The sequence below is a fragment of the Poecilia reticulata genome, chromosome 21 (assembly GCF_904066995.2).
Source record: "Poecilia reticulata chromosome 21, P_reticulata-male-v2, whole genome shotgun sequence".
NCBI lineage: Eukaryota > Metazoa > Chordata > Actinopteri > Cyprinodontiformes > Poeciliidae > Poecilia > Poecilia reticulata.
The window spans coordinates 11,945,033-11,962,789 of NC_088850.1; the positions used below are offsets into that span (position 1 = coordinate 11,945,033).

At 39.7% G+C, this 17,757-nt stretch overlaps 2 protein-coding genes across 4 annotated transcripts in view; one reads left to right on the forward strand and one right to left on the reverse strand.

Moving 5' to 3' along the window:
• Nucleotides 1-1,330: 1,330 nt before the first annotated feature.
• LOC103457562 (adenylate cyclase type 8) lies at nt 1,331-17,739 on the reverse strand. 3 transcript variants are annotated; one of them, XM_008397811.2, is made up of 21 exons: nt 17,646-17,739; nt 10,958-11,166; nt 9,933-10,667; nt 9,526-9,675; nt 9,239-9,369; nt 8,961-9,072; nt 8,548-8,675; nt 7,780-7,938; nt 7,452-7,677; nt 7,179-7,349; nt 6,946-7,046; nt 6,354-6,555; nt 5,895-5,987; nt 5,020-5,180; nt 4,835-4,916; nt 4,558-4,716; nt 3,900-4,046; nt 3,660-3,752; nt 3,302-3,416; nt 2,580-2,782; nt 1,331-2,227 (listed from the first exon to the last, which is right to left on the reverse strand). In XM_008397811.2, the coding sequence occupies exons 2-21, from the start codon at nt 11,129-11,131 to the stop codon at nt 2,012-2,014; spliced, it is 3,558 nt and encodes a 1,185-aa protein (XP_008396033.2). In that variant the 5' UTR covers nt 11,132-11,166; nt 17,646-17,739; the 3' UTR covers nt 1,331-2,011. The 3 variants fall into 3 exon arrangements, with proteins under 3 accessions (XP_008396033.2, XP_008396034.2, XP_008396032.2); XM_008397812.3 differs by lacking the exon at nt 17,646-17,739 and adding an exon at nt 17,053-17,238; XM_008397810.3 differs by lacking the exon at nt 17,646-17,739 and adding an exon at nt 13,286-14,885.
• Nucleotides 17,241-17,757, forward strand: part of LOC103457561 (protein EFR3 homolog B) — a 28,249-nt gene continuing 27,732 nt past the window's right edge. The window contains exon 1 of the mRNA XM_008397806.3: nt 17,241-17,372. Within this exon, the coding sequence (XP_008396028.2) occupies nt 17,366-17,372 (7 nt within the window). The 5' untranslated portion in view covers nt 17,241-17,365. The remainder of the gene's footprint in view (nt 17,373-17,757) is intronic.

The following is a 17,757-nucleotide window of genomic DNA, read 5'->3' on the forward strand; positions in this document are numbered from 1 at the left end:
GTTTCATCATGAGTTCAGGGCACAAAAGCTTTTCATTGAGAGACTCAAATTAAGCAATAACTTGTAATGTGACAAGCTGCAAACAGGACTTCTTGTCCCTTCCCCCAAAATGCCAGATTTGTGTAGTCCATGGCTAATAGTTATCAGCAGATTCTCACACCTGAACTGTTTCTTCAGTTTCTCAGAGTTTCCTTGGGTCTTCTCAGCTGCTTTTCTGATTAATGCTATCCTTTCCACACTTTTTCCATTTTCAAACAATGGATTAGCAGTGCTCTGTCAGATTCAAAGTTTGGAAACTTCTCGATTACACCCTAATCCCTGACCGGTCTGGTGTATCCTTGGTCTTCCTGACGCTGCCTGTTCAATAATATTGTCTATAAAAGACCTCTTGAAGTCTTTACACAATAGCAGTTATGGGAAGGTGAGGTTACTGAGGTAAAATTACATAAAGGCACATTCTAGTTACTAATTATATGACAATTAAATACAGCTAGTTGAACTGAGTTTCATTTAGGAGCATCATAGTAATGGGGGTATGAATATAAATGTATTTAATTTTTTTTTTTTTTAAATATTGAAGATTTTTCTGTGTAGTTTCACATTTTATTACTCTACCATCTTTCTGTTTCCACATCTTTCATTTATGTGTTCACATTGCATCAGGTAATCTTTAAATGTTGTATATATTTATTATTTAGTATTAACTCTTATTGTTGTCTAACAAGTCTTATTTCACATCAACTAATTTGTCTTGTTTTATTAAAACCATTTCACGTCTCTATATTTTATATTCTGGGGAAAATCTTCTGGTCTGAACCTTAGTTACTTAGGTCTTTAGCTAATCTCTTTTGTGATTACATTCTTTATACCAGCGAGTGAACCCTCGTCGAAATAGACGATTGTCAGCGAATACCCGCGGTAGCTGCAGTCATGACTAATGGAGATGCAGAAAAGTCGAACTCAGTATTTCACTAATACTGTTAAAAAATACGATGTCTTTACACAATCTAGTCCTAGTGCCAGTGTTCTGATAAAATTTAAGAGAAAAACAAGAACTTCTATATGTTAAAGATATTGGATTTATAATCCACACTTACATTTCAGATTAACTTTAAATCCTGAAGCAAATTTTCTGGAGGATTTCTTTTAAAAAAAGTGAATTTCCACTTAATCGCAAAAGAGAACATGTAAGACTGGTACTAAGTTGGAGGAAGAAATTACATAAACTTTGAATTGAGTTTTAATAACATCTCAGTAGTACACATATTAATATAAGCAAGAAAACAAAAAACAAAAAACCCCTAAACAAACAAAAGACAGGAGACACAAATTCCCCTTTGCCCATTTTATTGGCTGAAATTATAAAAAGAAATGAATACAATGTATATCTGTAAAATGACATACAGATATACATATATGTAACATATGTATATTACTTATTAAAACTGCACAATAACAGCACAAAATAGCAAGCACATACTGCGTCAGACCTGATATAAAATATATGGTTACTTAAACAAATTACATTCTTTGTACTTTGATTTGCAAGAAGAGAAGAGTTACATGAGTTTTTAATTAATACACAGACAAAAAAAAGAGAGAAACCAAATAGGAGATAACATGAATACACATAATGTACCTGTTAACAGTGGGTGAACAATAATGAAGTAAAAACATTTGTTCACAGTTTAATAGGCCATTTGAGCTGGTCTTATTGAGGTATTCTGTGTTTTGGCTCAAAAGTCTGTCATCTAGCCAGAATATTGTTCCAGCAAAGAATCGTTGGCTTTTCCTTAACTAAACAAAATGGCATAAAAGATGTCTTCAAGTTAATTTCAAAGCAATGCTCAGAAAACACCACTCTGAACCTTTACCACACAGACTAAGAAGTCACAAAGGACTTTCTCAGTCGGAGGAGTGCAGACGAAACCGGAACAAGGATTTTTGGCAAGTTTTTACTTTGTCCTGTAAACTTGGAGAAACACCATTTGTGGACCACGTGGTTTACTTCTCAGCACTGCAGTTTGCAGGGGGTTAAACCAAAATTCCCATTGGCTTCTCTCATCTTCTCCTTGTGCCTGGCCTGGACGAGGCCGTGCACCACTCCGGCCAGGGTCATGCGACCTCCCGCTCGGCCACCTGAACACTTCTCTCCTCCAACTCTGCCCCTCTTACTGCGCATGGTGCTTATGAAATATGTACGGACTTTCCCCTGGCATTCACTCACCTAAGGCATCAAGAGGAGAAGTAAAATGCAAAGGATCGTTTTCAAGTCGCAGCCGAAGCAGTTTTCTAAGGTATAAGCGAAGTCTTGCAAAAGTATTCATCACTTTTGAGGCTTATTTTTTCCTACATCTTATTATGTTAGAACCACAAATATTTGTGCATGCTACAGAGATTTCATGTTCAGTTCAAAATGTGAAAAAAAAATGGTGTGAATATTATTGTATAGTATGACAGTTTCTGCTTTTAGAAAGCTACTAGTGTGAATTCAAATATTTTTATACCTAACTGAGCCTGGAAATTACTTAAAATTGCCTTTGTATGACTTAATGTCTCCATGAGTCACTTTGTCTTACCCCCTTAATAAATATCTCTCCTCGAAGTTGCAGAACGAATCCCCATTCTGCCAAGATCTTGCGGGTGGCCTCAGGAACCTGGATGCGTCCGCTCACACCTGTGCTGTCCATGCGACTGGCCAAGTTCACTGTGGATCCCCAGATATCATACTGGGGTTTGCTGGCACCGATCACACCTGCAATCACCGGTCCGTGGGCGATACCTGGACGAGTCCAGTGTTAATTAAGCATTTGGCTGGAGGTTTGTGGCCAAAGACATCACAACAAGGACGTCACAGTTTCTCGTCCATAGACCTTTAAGACCCTCTTGGACTGCTTGGCATCTTGAAAAGTTTCAATAGAAATCTGGTGGCTTCTACCAGAAAAGTGAAAAGGCGTCATCAACTGATTTAGCCAAATAAGTAAGACAGACATAAAGTGAGTCATCTTCCATAGCCATCTCAGTACTTAGGCCTAAGACTTAGAGAAAACCTGTGGCATGAGCAGAAAGAGAGCATAAGATATGAAATGTTTTTAAAGGAAAAAAAAAAGGTGTTAAAAAAACTAAACAATAAACCCCAACTATTATTTCATGATAGTGTGTGGCGGTTTGTTTTCACCATAAACATTTCTAAATTGTAAGTTTTTGTCTTAGGATATGGTAAAGTTGAGTTCATTTTAGTTTTTTGTAGCCCTCTTTTACAGGGGTGAAAAGAACTACATGTAGGAGCTCAGTTACTTACCCACACGCAGCTCAAAGCTTTGGGCAGAGTGGTTGTTTATCTCTCTTAAAATCTCCTGCATGGCCAAAGCAAATAAAACCAGCTCGCTCAGGTGATTCCACTCATCCAACGATCCCTAGGAAAAAAAAAAAAAGCGGACTGATGCGGGCCTGCGAAGCCGAGTCATGTGCCAGAGATAAAAATCTAGCTTATTCTGATGATCCAAGCAGTTATGTAGAACAGTGGAAGAAGTTTGTATACACTTCATCTTAGTCACGGCAGTCATTCTGTCTTACTTTCTGTTTTACTAAAAACAGAACGGAAATGTTGGGAGTACCGATTCTGTTTTAGGCAAAACCATGAAAGTGTAAAATCTCACCCGTTTGTTCGGAGCTAAACCAGACGCCGCCATGTAACAGCTTCCGATTGTCTTGATCTTCTCCACGTAGTGGAAATAAGATTCCTCCAATAGCTTGTTAGAAGATATAAACAACAGAGCAAAAGCGTAACTTTTCACATCTATACTTTGTAATTATTTCTGTATTTTTATTTTTTTTTTGCCACGCACATAGTAGTTACTCCAAGAGGCAAACTAATACAGATCCTGCTGCATGCTCACCTCATCAAAGCCGGCTATAATCTCGTTCAGCAGTCGGAGGCAGTCCACTCCTTCATGTTTGACCTCCTTCTGCTCAAAGTACTCATCGAACCCGGCAACAGAAGCAAACATAACACCCACTTCTTCGTAGGACTGGGAGTAAAGGTCCTACAGTGGAAAATTGTGACAAACACATTAATAGAGATTAATCGATCAAACAGCTGAAGCAACCAATTTTCCTCTGATTGCTGATCTTTCCTTTACTCATTAAATGTGTTAAAACTAAGAAATTGCACCAGTTTTGGTCAATAAGCACAACAACCGACAACATGTACGCGCGTGTTATTAAAATCTGATAATGATTTGGAACATAATCAGCATGATCTTGTGATTCCTACATTTTTTGTGAAAAGTCATAAACATCACCTCTATCGAAGAATTCGCTGCACGTTTCCCCCTTTCTCTAAGAAAGTTTAGCCTTTATAATACAAAAGATCAGAGTCGGGTAAAATCTGAACGATTTCCACTTAAAAAACAACAAAACTAGACATCGGTATCGGCCAGGAAAAGCCCGATCGGTGCGTCTACATTTATCATTCAGCGCTAGCCCAGGTTGTGCATTCCCAGAATGGGCCTTAAAATGACTCTGCGACCTCTGGGAAGAGCTTCCACCCCTTGCCTCATCGTGTCTGCTGCGCTCCAGAAAATGCTGTGCGACATGCAAGGGCAGGATGTTGTGCAACAAACACTCGTTGTGTTCCCGCAGCTCCCTCATGTCCTCCACCTCCTGCTGAGCCTGCAGACGCCACAAGAAGTCCAGTCTGGCGGTGGCCTCCCACTGGAACGCAAACAGAGGCAGAGTCACCATCCACTCTGGAATGCAGCTTGGAAACATGAAGATGACTCGGCTACACACTGAACAGGGAATATGGAGAAAGTGATCAGCTCACAAATACCTGCCGCCCGTTGTAGAAGACAGCTACAATAAACATCGCCATGAGAAGAATGGAAATCCATTTTCTCCTGATATAGTGGGACCTGAAATAACAGAGAGGAATAAAAAAAAATGTTACAAATTCATCTTGCATTGGAGCGGACCGGCTCGTTGGCAAAACGTAAAATCGAGCGTAAACCAACTGACCTGTGCTGGGCGTCGCTGCGTGTGAGCGTGACAAAGGCGAGGTGTATGAGGTAGGAGTACACCATCACCACCAGCAGCAGCACCGCCAGCTTCAGCAGGGAGTTCAGGCGCAGAAACACGGCACACGTCACCATGGCGACCACGGCGCTCAGCACGAAGATCTAAAGGGACGAGGACGTAGCAGAGAGGATAGGAAGTTTTTAATCTAGAGTTATCTACTCACATATCTACTCACATTCACATGTGATGATAGGACAACTTCTGTCCTATCATCACAAATGTAACTAAACTCACATAACTACCACCCTGACAGGAACTAATAAAAATGAGGCTATTGAGATTTCCAAGAACAAGTCATATCTATTTGCCAATAAAGTTACCTTATTTTCTGCAATAAACACATTTTTTGTCTTCGCATGTGCACTTTTTGCAGCACCGTCATACAAACACTTTGGTTGGATCTGTGCTGAAGCAAAGAGTGAATATGTGGAAAAGTATTTCATGCCCGATGTTGAGCGCAGTAATGATGTGTGATGCTGTGGGACTGTTTCTATTAGAAAGCTCTGGGAAATGTTATTAAGGATCAAGACATCATGAGGTCCTAAGTACTAGAAAGTTTTAAATACAAATGTTGTTGCTGCCTTTGCCAAAAAATGGAAAACTGGTCACTGAAGGGTGTTTGGAGTTACCCAAATGTGATACAAAAACTGAAGAAACATAGAAGAGACGATGTACAAAGAAGTGTTGCACGTCTTTATCCGGAGGGCCAAAGAGTGTGGACTGCACTATACCTTTTTGAAAATGTGTTAAAGAAAATAACATGTGATGTGGCCAGTATAAGTATATAAGATGAAACGAAACCGTTCTGTCTCTACCTCAGGATAAGAACAGACGGAGACTGAATGTGAGCCTGGGCTCTTCTCCTCCATTATGTCAGCTTCTTCAGAGGCTGTTAGGACACACCACACCTAGATGCAACACACAACGTAAAAAAAACGTTCACTTTCCGTGATCTGTTTAAATTTTATTATTCCATACGCTTGCAGACAAAGTGCTGAACTGTTTTGGCTAAATTGCAGCAGGAGATCTGTGGCCACATGGTGGCAGCAACAAACAAGCTGTCATAATTTAAACTATGTACGGTACTATACTTGTAAAGTACGTGTATAGACTGAAAACACGTGTTTTCAGTCTATACACGTGTCAAATAAATGTCTTATTTCTTTAATAAAACTACAATGCAAATCCGGTGATCAGAAAAGCAGATGGGGAAACAGCAGATGAACAAAAAGTGTGTTAGTTTTCTCAGCCCTTGTGCAAATTCCAACTCTCACCAAGTCAGTCGAAGCCAAGCCAAAGTTGGCGATGATGGCTGTGAGAGTGAGGAGGTTTCGGGCGCTGTTGTTTTCGTGGATCCAGCAGCAGAACCTCTGCAAAGCGGCTGGAGTCCACTTGAACTCCTCGGCAAGGGCAACCAGCAGGAGCAGCAAGTAGGCAAGAAGGAAGAGGGAAAACTGGAGGACGGCGGGGAACAGTCTGCAGGTGGAACACCCAGTAGGGAGAAGACGAGGAAAAATGTTCATCCAGGACAGAAAATTGGACAGAATGGCATAGCAGTTTGGTCATTTCCTGTCATTCCTTCCCATACATTCTGTATTTGATTGTTTTTATTTTTTTTTCACTCAAAGTTTTACCTACTTGGGAACAATTCTAAAAAGTATAGTTTTGCTTAAGTCTTTTTTTAGTTCTCTCTTTATCTCACAGCTGTTTTTTGAGACGTCATCACATGTCTTAAATGCTGGTAGACTGTTAAACAGTCTGTGAAATATTTCTGCTCCATATCTTTAATAGTCTGCAACTCTAATTCTTCATGCTTCCTGCATTACACACACAATAAAAACATTAGACAACTCAACATCTTCCCACCTGGGAGTAGGGATGGCAGCCTGGGCAGCCATGAGGAAGAGGAGCACGATGAAGGAGCAGACCATGTTGGAGTTAAACATTTCATCTCTGATCTGGGAGAACTAAATACAACAAAGTAACTTGTTTGAGTTCATTTAAACTATTTAGAAAAATCTGCGATGACCATTTCTTAATACTAAGAAGAAGTACATTACCTCCATAGACTGATTATAAACTGCAACTACATGCTGTACCTTGTTCTCTATGTGTGTGTCTTTGAACACCAGGGTCAGAGCAGTGATGTGCTCCTTGCGCATGCGCTCACTGCTTCGGACCTGGGTAGCGTGTTTGATGCGTTTGTTTATCTCTCTGGAGGTGCACTGCCATAAGCTGGGCAGAGAGCCGTTGGTGAAAGAGGCCAGAATCTGTAGAGGAACAACATCAAAAAAGACTAAAGCGAATAAAAGGCTAAATAATAAGCACATAAATGTAAACTCCTCAAATCTGTTTTGTGTCCCTACACTTACGCAGTTCATATCGATGGCATGACCAAAAGGGATCTCTGGGCTCCAGGTCCGAATGCTCTTCTGGACTTTTATGGGCTCCGGATGGTTCCTGCCTTCTTGAGGACAAATAAGGAAGGTGTCGATGTTGTGTTTTCGCAGAAACTCATTCCTGTCACGACCGTGGCCGTCCTCCGTCTCGTATGTGGTTCCCAGGCAATCCAGGGTGGCCTTGGAGATGTGGATACGTCTGGATAAGTGACAAGAAACAAACACGGGTTACGCATCTTCTCGTCACATGTCAAAAGCGACCATTCAGGTGCTCCTCTGTGCTTATTCATGGTACACCCACCCAGGTATTCCTCCCGCTTCCAGCTTGTTGGCGATGCTCACGTCCCAGGACCAGACATCGAACTGCCATTTCTGCAAGCCCAGGACCCCGCAGAGGACGGAGCCGGAGTGGATACCGATCCTCATGTCCAAGTCAATGTTCAGCTGCTTCTGGACAAGTCTGGCATTTTTAAAGCAATTAAAGAAGCTTGACTGATCCCACCAACTATAAAACTCACGATCAAACATCACCAGATACTGTTTTAGAGTTTTAAGTACATTTTTAGAGGCATTTCCTTTTAAAATCATCGTCGGCGCCCCCTCATAGAGAGGAGCAGAAGAGATGCGTCCTCTCTGTGTCCAGAACAGCTCTGTCACAGAGGTGCTCAGTGTAGGTTAAAAATTACATCCGGCACTTTTCTTACAGCAGCAAACTGAACTTGGTCTCCAATGAACGATGCTGTCAGTGCACATTCTGATTCTTATTATCAAACTTCTTTGTGGATTTTATGAAACTTCAGTGCTAAAATCAAGCCCACTTTAACGGGGATTGTTTACTCTGGTCTGATTAGATAAAACATTAGGACCAATTATTTCCGAATCAGATTTGAACTGGAAAAAAAACTAGTTGAGCAAGTCAAAAAGAAGAAAGCATAAAAGATCCCAAACTCTGAGCAATCTTGAGAGCCTGTTCAAAGGAACCAGCGTTTGCGTTTTCATTTATTCAGACAATCCAGGTACGTAGCCTCATTGTATATCACTCTCTTTCTGTAAGGACATGAACTCTGACCGTATTGTGCTGATCATAGCCAGGCCCATTTCTACGCAGTAACGTGCATGGGCAAGCTGCGGCTCCGGTACCCCCGAAACACAATAGTAACAGTCTCCCAGTATCTTTATCCGCAAACAGTGATGCTCCTGTGATAAGATATAAAAAAAAGAGCTTTTTAGAATACAGCCAGCAGAAAAAGATATATAGTTTAAATATTAGGAAATGTTAGGACATAACACATGAGTAACACATGAGTAACACAAGGTTAATATTTGTTCTTTAAGGCCAATTAATTTGTTTTTCTAAAGATTAAAAAAAAAGATTAGAAGTCAATAGGTGAACATTACAAAGAGAGAAGAAATGAATATATAACAGACTGATGATTCTCAGATCAATATGAGAGATCACAGAGAAATGATGCAGGTTCTAACCTCAGCAAGTCGGTCAAAGCGTCCAAAGAGCTCATTAAGGGTTAGAACCATTTCCTGGGCTGACAGGTTTATAGACAGCTGGGTGAAGCCCTTAATGTCTGCAAAAAGGATGCTAAAGACAGAAGACAGAAACAAGAATGGAATTTAAAGGACGATTTAAACATTTAATCACCCTTAAATCCTAATTTGCTTTAATATGGGTGGTAATCAAGAGGTCCACCATCACAAAGGTCAAGAATTGCAGATCCACAATCACAAATGCGTGCCAGTGTAAGTACCTGACATCTTTATACTGGTGGATGCAGATCTTATAAAACTCGTGGGGGATGAGTTCGTTCTCCATGGAGCTCATGTCAGCGATCATTTCTAAAGCAACAAAGCGAGGGAGGATAGACAGGACCAGTCGCTCCTGTGAGGCAACAACACGAGGAAGTCATCAATGACTGGCAAGTCAAGGACAATCACAGGAGAAAAATGTAAAAGAATGATGATTATCTAAAAGGTTGAATGAAAATAAAAAATTTGAGAAATTAATAACGTGCGATTTTTTTTGTCACTATGCAACCTGTCTTTGGTTCTCTTGCTCAAGTTTAAGGCGACCCTCAATGCAGCGCCGCGTCTCCAGAAAAACCTGCCGCTGGGCGTGGTCTGTCAGATAGTGGATGAACAAGCCAGCTGTGTTCATGCCCATGTACAGCAGGCCTTTGGCAAACACCTGGAATCAGAGTGTTAAATTTTATTTCAAACGACAAAATCTAGAACATTTGGATTAAAAAAACGGTTGAAGGAAATAACTAACTAACAAGATCAAATAAACCCAAAGTAAGAACAAAAAGAGACGGGTTTTATTTAGCCATTTCCTGCAACATTGTCCAGCACACCTGAAACCATGTTGTCATTTTTTTTCTTGTGAGTCTCCAGAAGGATTTTCTTTTGTTGGGAAACTAATCTTTTAACATTTGCTTTACTTACCTTATTCAAAAGCAAAGCATCATTGTAGTGGAACCATATCTCCATCAAAATGTGCAGTATTGGGGTGAGGAAGCCAGCACACATTGCCCACAGCAGAGGTAATGGCAGCAGTGTGTATGTTGCAAACAGTGTGAACAAAATATACCATGATGGGTCTTTTTCTAGTCCATAAGCCAGGCCCCCTAGGATCTGCGTGGTCTGTGACAGCCAACTTGCAATGCCAGCATAATGAAGCCACTGTGGGGACATGGAGTCTTTGCAAGTTAACACTAGTATGCAAAGCGCTATAGCCAGCACCATGAAGATGCCAGTCAAATAGCCACGCAAACGATCCGTAACAGCGTCCGGGGCCAGTGCCAGATACAGGACCAACATGTGGAGCTTAGTCACTGCATCGATTACATTGGTGACAGCCAGAGAGTTCCTCCGCTGGTGGGAGGAGTATTGCTGGTAGAGTTTCTCCAGATCGCGGGATTTAAAGGTGTGCCCCAGCATGGGTATGTAAACGCTGTGAACAGTGTTGCACCAGTGCACAAAGAAGTCAGCGTCGCTGGTGTAGTGCTGCGTTGGGACCCTGATGCTGCCGTGCGTGCTGGTGGAGGTTCGACTGTGGACTTTGAATGTGGAGGAGCGGCGTTTTGTGACTCCACGGGAGGCCTTGCTGCGGATTTGTTTGTTGATCTCATCTATGTAGGTATCGGTCACAAAGATTTTGCGAGCTGGTTCCACACCCACCTGATGAAAAAAGGAAATCAGTGGTTTGCAATGGAAAATGGCTTTACTAGAGAGAAAGAAAACATGGTTTTAGAATTTTTTCTCTTTATATTTGGTCTACTTTTGTCATATTCTAAAGAAAGTGAATGAAATAACTGGCACATTTTCATGGTTTCGACTGTGAAACGTCATGTGTAGGCTCTATTTTACTACAAGACTTAAATGGGTGGAATAATGAATTAAGCGTTACTCAACTTCAATCAACAACTAGAATACAGAAAAACTAAGGTTTAGATTGAACCGTGAATCACCTGAGAGCTGAGCTCTTGTTGGGTAATGATGTGTTTCACTGCGTTCTGCCACAGCATCTTTTTCCGCCTGATCCCAGGAGACAGCGTGGCACTCAGACACGGAGGTTCATGAAGCTCCATCGGAGAGACCTGCCTGGTGTCAGCAAAGGTCACCATGGTGACCTGAGCTGGCATCACCTGTTGGGCTTAGATCAGGAGGAAGCTGCAGACTTGAGGTGTACCAGGGGAAAGGAGAAAAATCAGAAGTGAACAATTTCAACATGGAGCCTTAAAATCTTCTACTGTTTTCAAATCAATTTCAATAAAAAATGTGATACCGCTTTTACTGCAACTACATTGGAATTTATTAATTTACTCAAATCTGCTACATTTACATACCAAACTTCTTCAGAAAAATGGCTTGAATTAAGAAAAATGATATGTGGATCTTGTCATTTTTTTTTTACCAGTTCCTATGTGCAGAGAAGCTTTATTTCCAGGACGCTAAAGTGTTTTTTGAGACACTAATGTTATTCGTAGACTCTTCAACTCAGACTCACACTTAACCTTTCTAATTGGATTCGGGTCAGTACTTAGACTTGACTATTGAGAAGAACTGTTTTTGTTCTTAACCACTCAGCACTTGTCCAAGTTGTATAGCCGTTTGTTGATATCTAAGCATTTTCCAAATACACGCAGGTTCTATCAATTGTAATCTGTCCTGGACCTCATGCAGCAAACTCATGTTTCACAGATGCTGTAATACAGTAGGTAATAAAGGTTCCTAATCTAACATAAACCGTGTTGTTCATGTCTTTGGCTTTTAATGGTGCATTTGAACAACTGTTTTTCTGAGGTGGAATGATTATCCAATATACAATTTGTGTTGATTCATTCTTCAAAATATCAACATTGTGCACAAATTCATAATTTACTGGATGTGTTCCGATGGTTCCTTGTGTCTATTTAGACATTTATACCTAAGAATACTTTACCAACTGTCAAGCATGGGAACACTTCAATTGTGCATTGCACAATCTAGGTGGAAAAATTGAAATGAGGGACTACCTCCAAATGTTTCAATATCACCTCAAATCAATATCCATTTGATTAAAACCTGGTCTTGCCACAGGACAATTAAAACACGCTCACAATAATAATAATAAAAATACAACTTAAAATTAAGCAATGAAAATCAGGCATTGCTTTTCAAGCTGATGACAAAAAAGACAAACTATTTTTAAATTAGAACTGGTTTGGGACAGATAAAGCATGTTAATCTTAATCATATCTCACAAGCATAGCAGTCAAACATCCACCTGGAATTATGCCATAGTCTTGGTGATACAACAAGCTTGGGTAGAGTTGTAGCTTACTAAGGAACATGTAACCAAGTATTTATTGGGAATGTATGTCTATATGAGACAAACTGCAATAAATTCCAACTTGTCATTTCCTGTTTTTAAAAATCACTGAAGCTGGTTGTTGTATCATTGCAAATAGAAAAAGGAACTGAAATGTTTTCAACATTTCTGTTCATGCATATCTGAACAAAGCTTTAGGATTTAAAGTGGAGCTTTGCATCCCCGATGAGCCTTTATAGCACCAATTAATATTATCCACTGTAAGAGATATATTTAGTTCAGTTTTTCCACTTTCCTTAAAACAATTTACTTTAATTATATCTACAAAACCGCAACACAGTTTTAGTACTTATGAATAGGTAATAAAGGAATAATTTCTTAAATAAAATTCTAAAGATAACAAGGTAATGTTAATTATAGCTCAGATTTAGCTCTTGTTTTTATACCTTCTTCTACCAACTACAAAACAGCAAGCATTTATAATCTACTTGATCTGTTTTGAGATTCCTGAGGCAGATTTGGGTATGCAACAAACACTCAAAATAACATTTGTTTGGCTCCACATGTTGACAAAGTGTGCGCCACGAGGAAGGCAGCTTTCAACTGAATTATCTGGTAGCCAGAATTAGCTCTGAGCTGGTTTATGGAGAGTTAAACTCCTCCAGGTCCTTCTTGCCTGCATTCCAAGCCTCTAAAAGTCCACTGTCACCAATCTCCTTCTCTCTAAGATTCTGTGTCCACACACAACAGTTTAGATGTAAAAAAGAGAAAAAAAAAGAAAAACAAATCTGTTTAAAACAAATGCTTTGTCATCTGGGCATTTTTAAAAAAAGGAAATAAAAGTGGGAACAAGCGGTTTGTCTTTGTGAATAATGTTTAGTTACTCGAGTCTGTCAGTCACCAATACCTGTTTGTTTCAATGTTGGAGTCCTGTATACTGTTTTTATAACTATTCTGTGTAATTTGTATCATGTAGAGTACTAACCTCTTTTGTTTTACATATTATGCCCCCACTCCTCAAATCCAGCATTTGTCCTAGGATAGATGTAACCAGCTTGTCATAATCCACCTCTGCTGACTCCATTGCACAGAAATTGTAGACAGATATCATAATAAAGATGTATCCCATACAAGGAAAAAAAAAATAGTGTAAATCCTGAGGTAATGAGGACTCCTGCACTAAAGTTATCTTCCCATCAAAGATGCGTGAACTTGCTCGCTCTAAGTTTTAGGTCACCACCTGGACGCTTTTGAAATGAAGTCAACAACTGCCACAGAGTGAAGCTGCGGAGTGAAGAACACTAAGAGGATTAATTAGTCAGCAGCCACTCTCGCTGCCCTGCAAAGCTGAGTTCACTGTCCTCAAGACGGGCCCAGGAATAAATGCAACGCTCTCATCTATTTAAGACAGCAACGACACATCAATGAATCAAAACAAATCTATTTATGTCAATAGTATTAAAACAAAACCTTATTCACAACTCTTTTTCCATCCAGTCTTGTTCACGTACAATTCGCTCTCACTGGGTCACAGAGGCGACGCCTCACACACACTGCTTCTGCCCCCTTGCTTACTGGAGGATCTGTCTGTACAATTACAGGCTGTATACAAATAAACACACTGCCAAAAGGTCTTTAGAATCTGCCAGCGCAAAAAAAAAAACAGCCAGGCTGACTCACCCACCACCTCTGCAGCACCCAGAAGGGATTCGGCTGCATGCAGGTGCAAATGAAACTACCCGTGTTATATTTTCTCTCAAAGCAGACTGTTTTAAAGGTAAAAACAGCGATTCATTTGGCTAATAAAGATAAGATGCCTCTTTAAGATTTTATGCGCTAAGCCTCTGCTTTGTGTTTCATAAAATAATAACCAACCCAAACCAATTTTAAATTTTACACATTGTAATGATAATCCAGCACTGTTTATGCCTTCTATGCAAGTGCCCAATTGATCTACACTTTATCTACAGAGTTTGGATGCCCCACATCCAAACTCTGGTTATTTAAATTTTATTACATATAAAAATCCATCCATCCACATTGCAAAACAATTGTGGAAGAATGTACTCCTAGTTTGTGTTGGTTTGTCTTGTGAAATAATAAAAAGCATGATTCTAATGTTTCAAAATCAGACAAGGTTAAAGGGAGATGAATATCAATAAAAAACATTCACGAAGAAAAACTAAAATTAGGATTAGATGCTTGTGTCACAAAATATTGAACACACTTTATCTCAACTGTTTGTGAAAAAGAGGAGATAAACGAGAGGGTTTGATGCCTGGAGGTATCCTGTGTATAATAAATAAAATCTGTATTATCCAGAGCAACAGTGCTGAGTATTGTGGAACACGTTTTCTCACTTGCCACATAATTCCCGCGTCTCGGTGTTGGTAAGCTGTTTAAAGTTTTTTAAACTGCTAATTGTTTCCAGGCAACACTCAAAGCCCCTAAGGCTGATCTAATATGCTTCCATCTGTCCCTGTGCGGCTGTGTTGCTGAAACCTTTCATACCGATTACTGTGCTTCTAAACATAGCTGGCCGTCAGGTCTGGAGCACATAGCTTATACCACAACTGAAATGCAAACCATCGTCTTCTACTCACAAAGCAACGCAAGGCAGTGAAGAGCCTTTTGATGCATCTCATGTAATGGCTGCGGAGGAGGAGGAAAGCAGCGAATATCGTGTTAGGATTTGAAATCTTCTGATTGTTAGTGTTGATCATCTGCTTGCATTTAATTCACAGTTTCATTCAACGAGTGATACTGGTTTGGGCACAAGCCTAGATACAGCTTAGTGTTAAGACCAACTGCTTTGGATGCCCAGTAGATAATTCTCATTTGCACCGAAGCCAAACTAGCAACAGAACTGATCCTATGGCCTGGGAATCCATGCCAAGAACCTCACTGATACCAGACACACATCTATTTATGTCCGCCGGCATGCAACAACGATAGTTCTTAGCACTTTTGCGTCTTGCATGCGGTACATTACATATTTCCGGATCAAATTGCAGGAATCTTAAAGCATTAACTTAGGAAGATGCATGCTAGTAGTAGTTGGACAAAGCTCTATTTTGCACAGATAAAGCACAGTAGGTTATAAATAGTAGCTATAAATAAAGAGCAGATCAATTGGGGACAAATCAGAGTCATGGAAGGACTCTGCCTCAGGTCTATTTGAAGTAACAGGTTTAGCTTGATTTCAGTCTTTCTAAACACTTTTTGTGGCATTATCCCACTCACATTCACATAACTTTTCACACCATTTATTTCATTTAGATAGTATTTCACAAATTAGTTTCAGGAAGTGTGACATATAATCTTTGCTCTAAAATAAAACAAGCCATCCTCCAACACATTATTTTGTTCTTTGAGTGAGTTTAAGTTTTTACAACACTTTCACCATCTTTTTTAGTACTTTTGGGTTATCTTTTGTTTCTCCATCTAAATTCAAGCAATGTGTGCTACGTTCATAATAGGTAATAGCTTTTGTGTTTGTGGGGCTGTGTTAGTAGTGCAGTCACAGCCATAAGGTTGCCTAAAAAGTCTGCAAATAAGTTGTAAAGATTTTTAGTAGTCACTTTTACAAGTAACACAAAATAATGTGATTAAACTTTTAAGTTAATTTTACCAACTCTTAGCTTGCTGTTGCGCCTTACTCTGTATATTTTGTGACAATGGATTGAAAAGCACACTGTGATATGTTTGAAGCTTGGAATATTATTTTAAAACCTAACCCTGCTTTAAACTAGCTAAACTTATGGCGTACTCTACAGTCTTCATCATTATGTAAACTCACCGGAACACAAACCTCACAGAACTGCTGTACTTATTCTGGGAATATAAAACACTGGCGGACCAGTGGAAGGAGGCTGAATGCTTGTACAAATGCATGCCATACATTTTAGATGTTTATTTGTAAAACAGTACGGAAAACCATTAATCTTTTTTCTTCAGCTCCTCAATTATGTGAAACTTTGTACTTGTCTATCACATAAATGAAAATAAAATGTTGACATTTTTGGCTGTAACAGCAGGTATATACTTTAGAAATAAAACATAAGCCTATTTGACTATACTAATTTCTAGATCCAAATGTACATCACAAACATCAGACAGATTACTTCAGTATGAGGGTGTTTAAGAGGGTGTTTTCAGAATTTGATTCATATTCACATAACCATGTTTAATAATTGTATGTAATATGTATTAGTATTCTGACAATTACTATTTCTGGAACATCATATTTGTACATACATCCAACTAATGAAGTCAACAGCTTTGTCAGACAGACAACACAGGATGTGAGCTAATTATGTTCAAACTTGATGACAACAAGGTGGTGTCCAAGGGGTCCCCTGGTGGGTTGTCACAGTTAGCTAGGCGTCATCTGCTCGGGGCTAAAGGGATTTAACGCTGGCCTGAGCCAAATGAATACTCCCCCTGGTATAATTTAACTTTAAATAACGTGGTCTTCATTAACTCGTTGTATGCTAAAGGCTTTAAGGATTTTGATTTCGCTTAATGGTAAGAAACAGTTTTGCTGTCATTCATTAACGTTATAGTAGAAAAAGCTAAGGTGTTAGCATGCTTAACAAGTAGCATAAACAAACGTTAGGTTAACTTATAACAGTGTTGTGTAAATAAGGAACAGGGTTTATATTTTGTTCACATATCATGTGAACATTCACACTACATAGCCACCAAGTCAATATAATTGGTGATGTTTAAGTTATAGCAAGGATAGCTAACCTTTAGCAATGTACATCCGTTGTCATAACATTGCTGTCCGAATTATCTTTTAAATTCACTCGTTGCATTTCAGTAAAGTTATAAGACTAACTAAAAAAAAATCATAGCTTCGACTAATATAAAAGATATTCAGGTGTTAGCTAAATTTGCTCACGCTCTAGCTAAGTTTGGCAAACTAACATTAGCAGGCCAAAGAAAAGCCGGCGGGTTTCCTGACTCTCGAAGCCCTGGCAGACACTCTTCCCAGAGCCGAGGTGCAACCCAACTTTCCGTCTGCTTGATTAGCAACGCCGCCTTGTGACTGAAGTCCAGCATGACAGGTAAGTTACTCTCGTCAACTTCACACCTGCACCAGAAATGAGTTCGATTTTAAAGAATCCGCATGAAAAATATGTCAGATAATTTCCATAAAAATATTCACTCAGCTTCTGGTGAAAGGAAAAACCACCTATTCTTTTCGAGTATAAACTTGTTCCAGATGTGTGCATGATACAAGTCATCTTAGGACAGACGAACTCTGGCACATTTTTTCCCCTGTACTTGTACCCACATCACATCCAAGTCCACATTCCATGAACTTCAAACCCACTCACTGAATGACAGTCCCACGGTGCCCCTCGTTCCCAGCCTATCTCCACCCTCTTCTCCTTGTGGTTGGATAGTGAGCTCCATTGTGTCTGTGAGATGTTTTTTAATGAGCGAGAT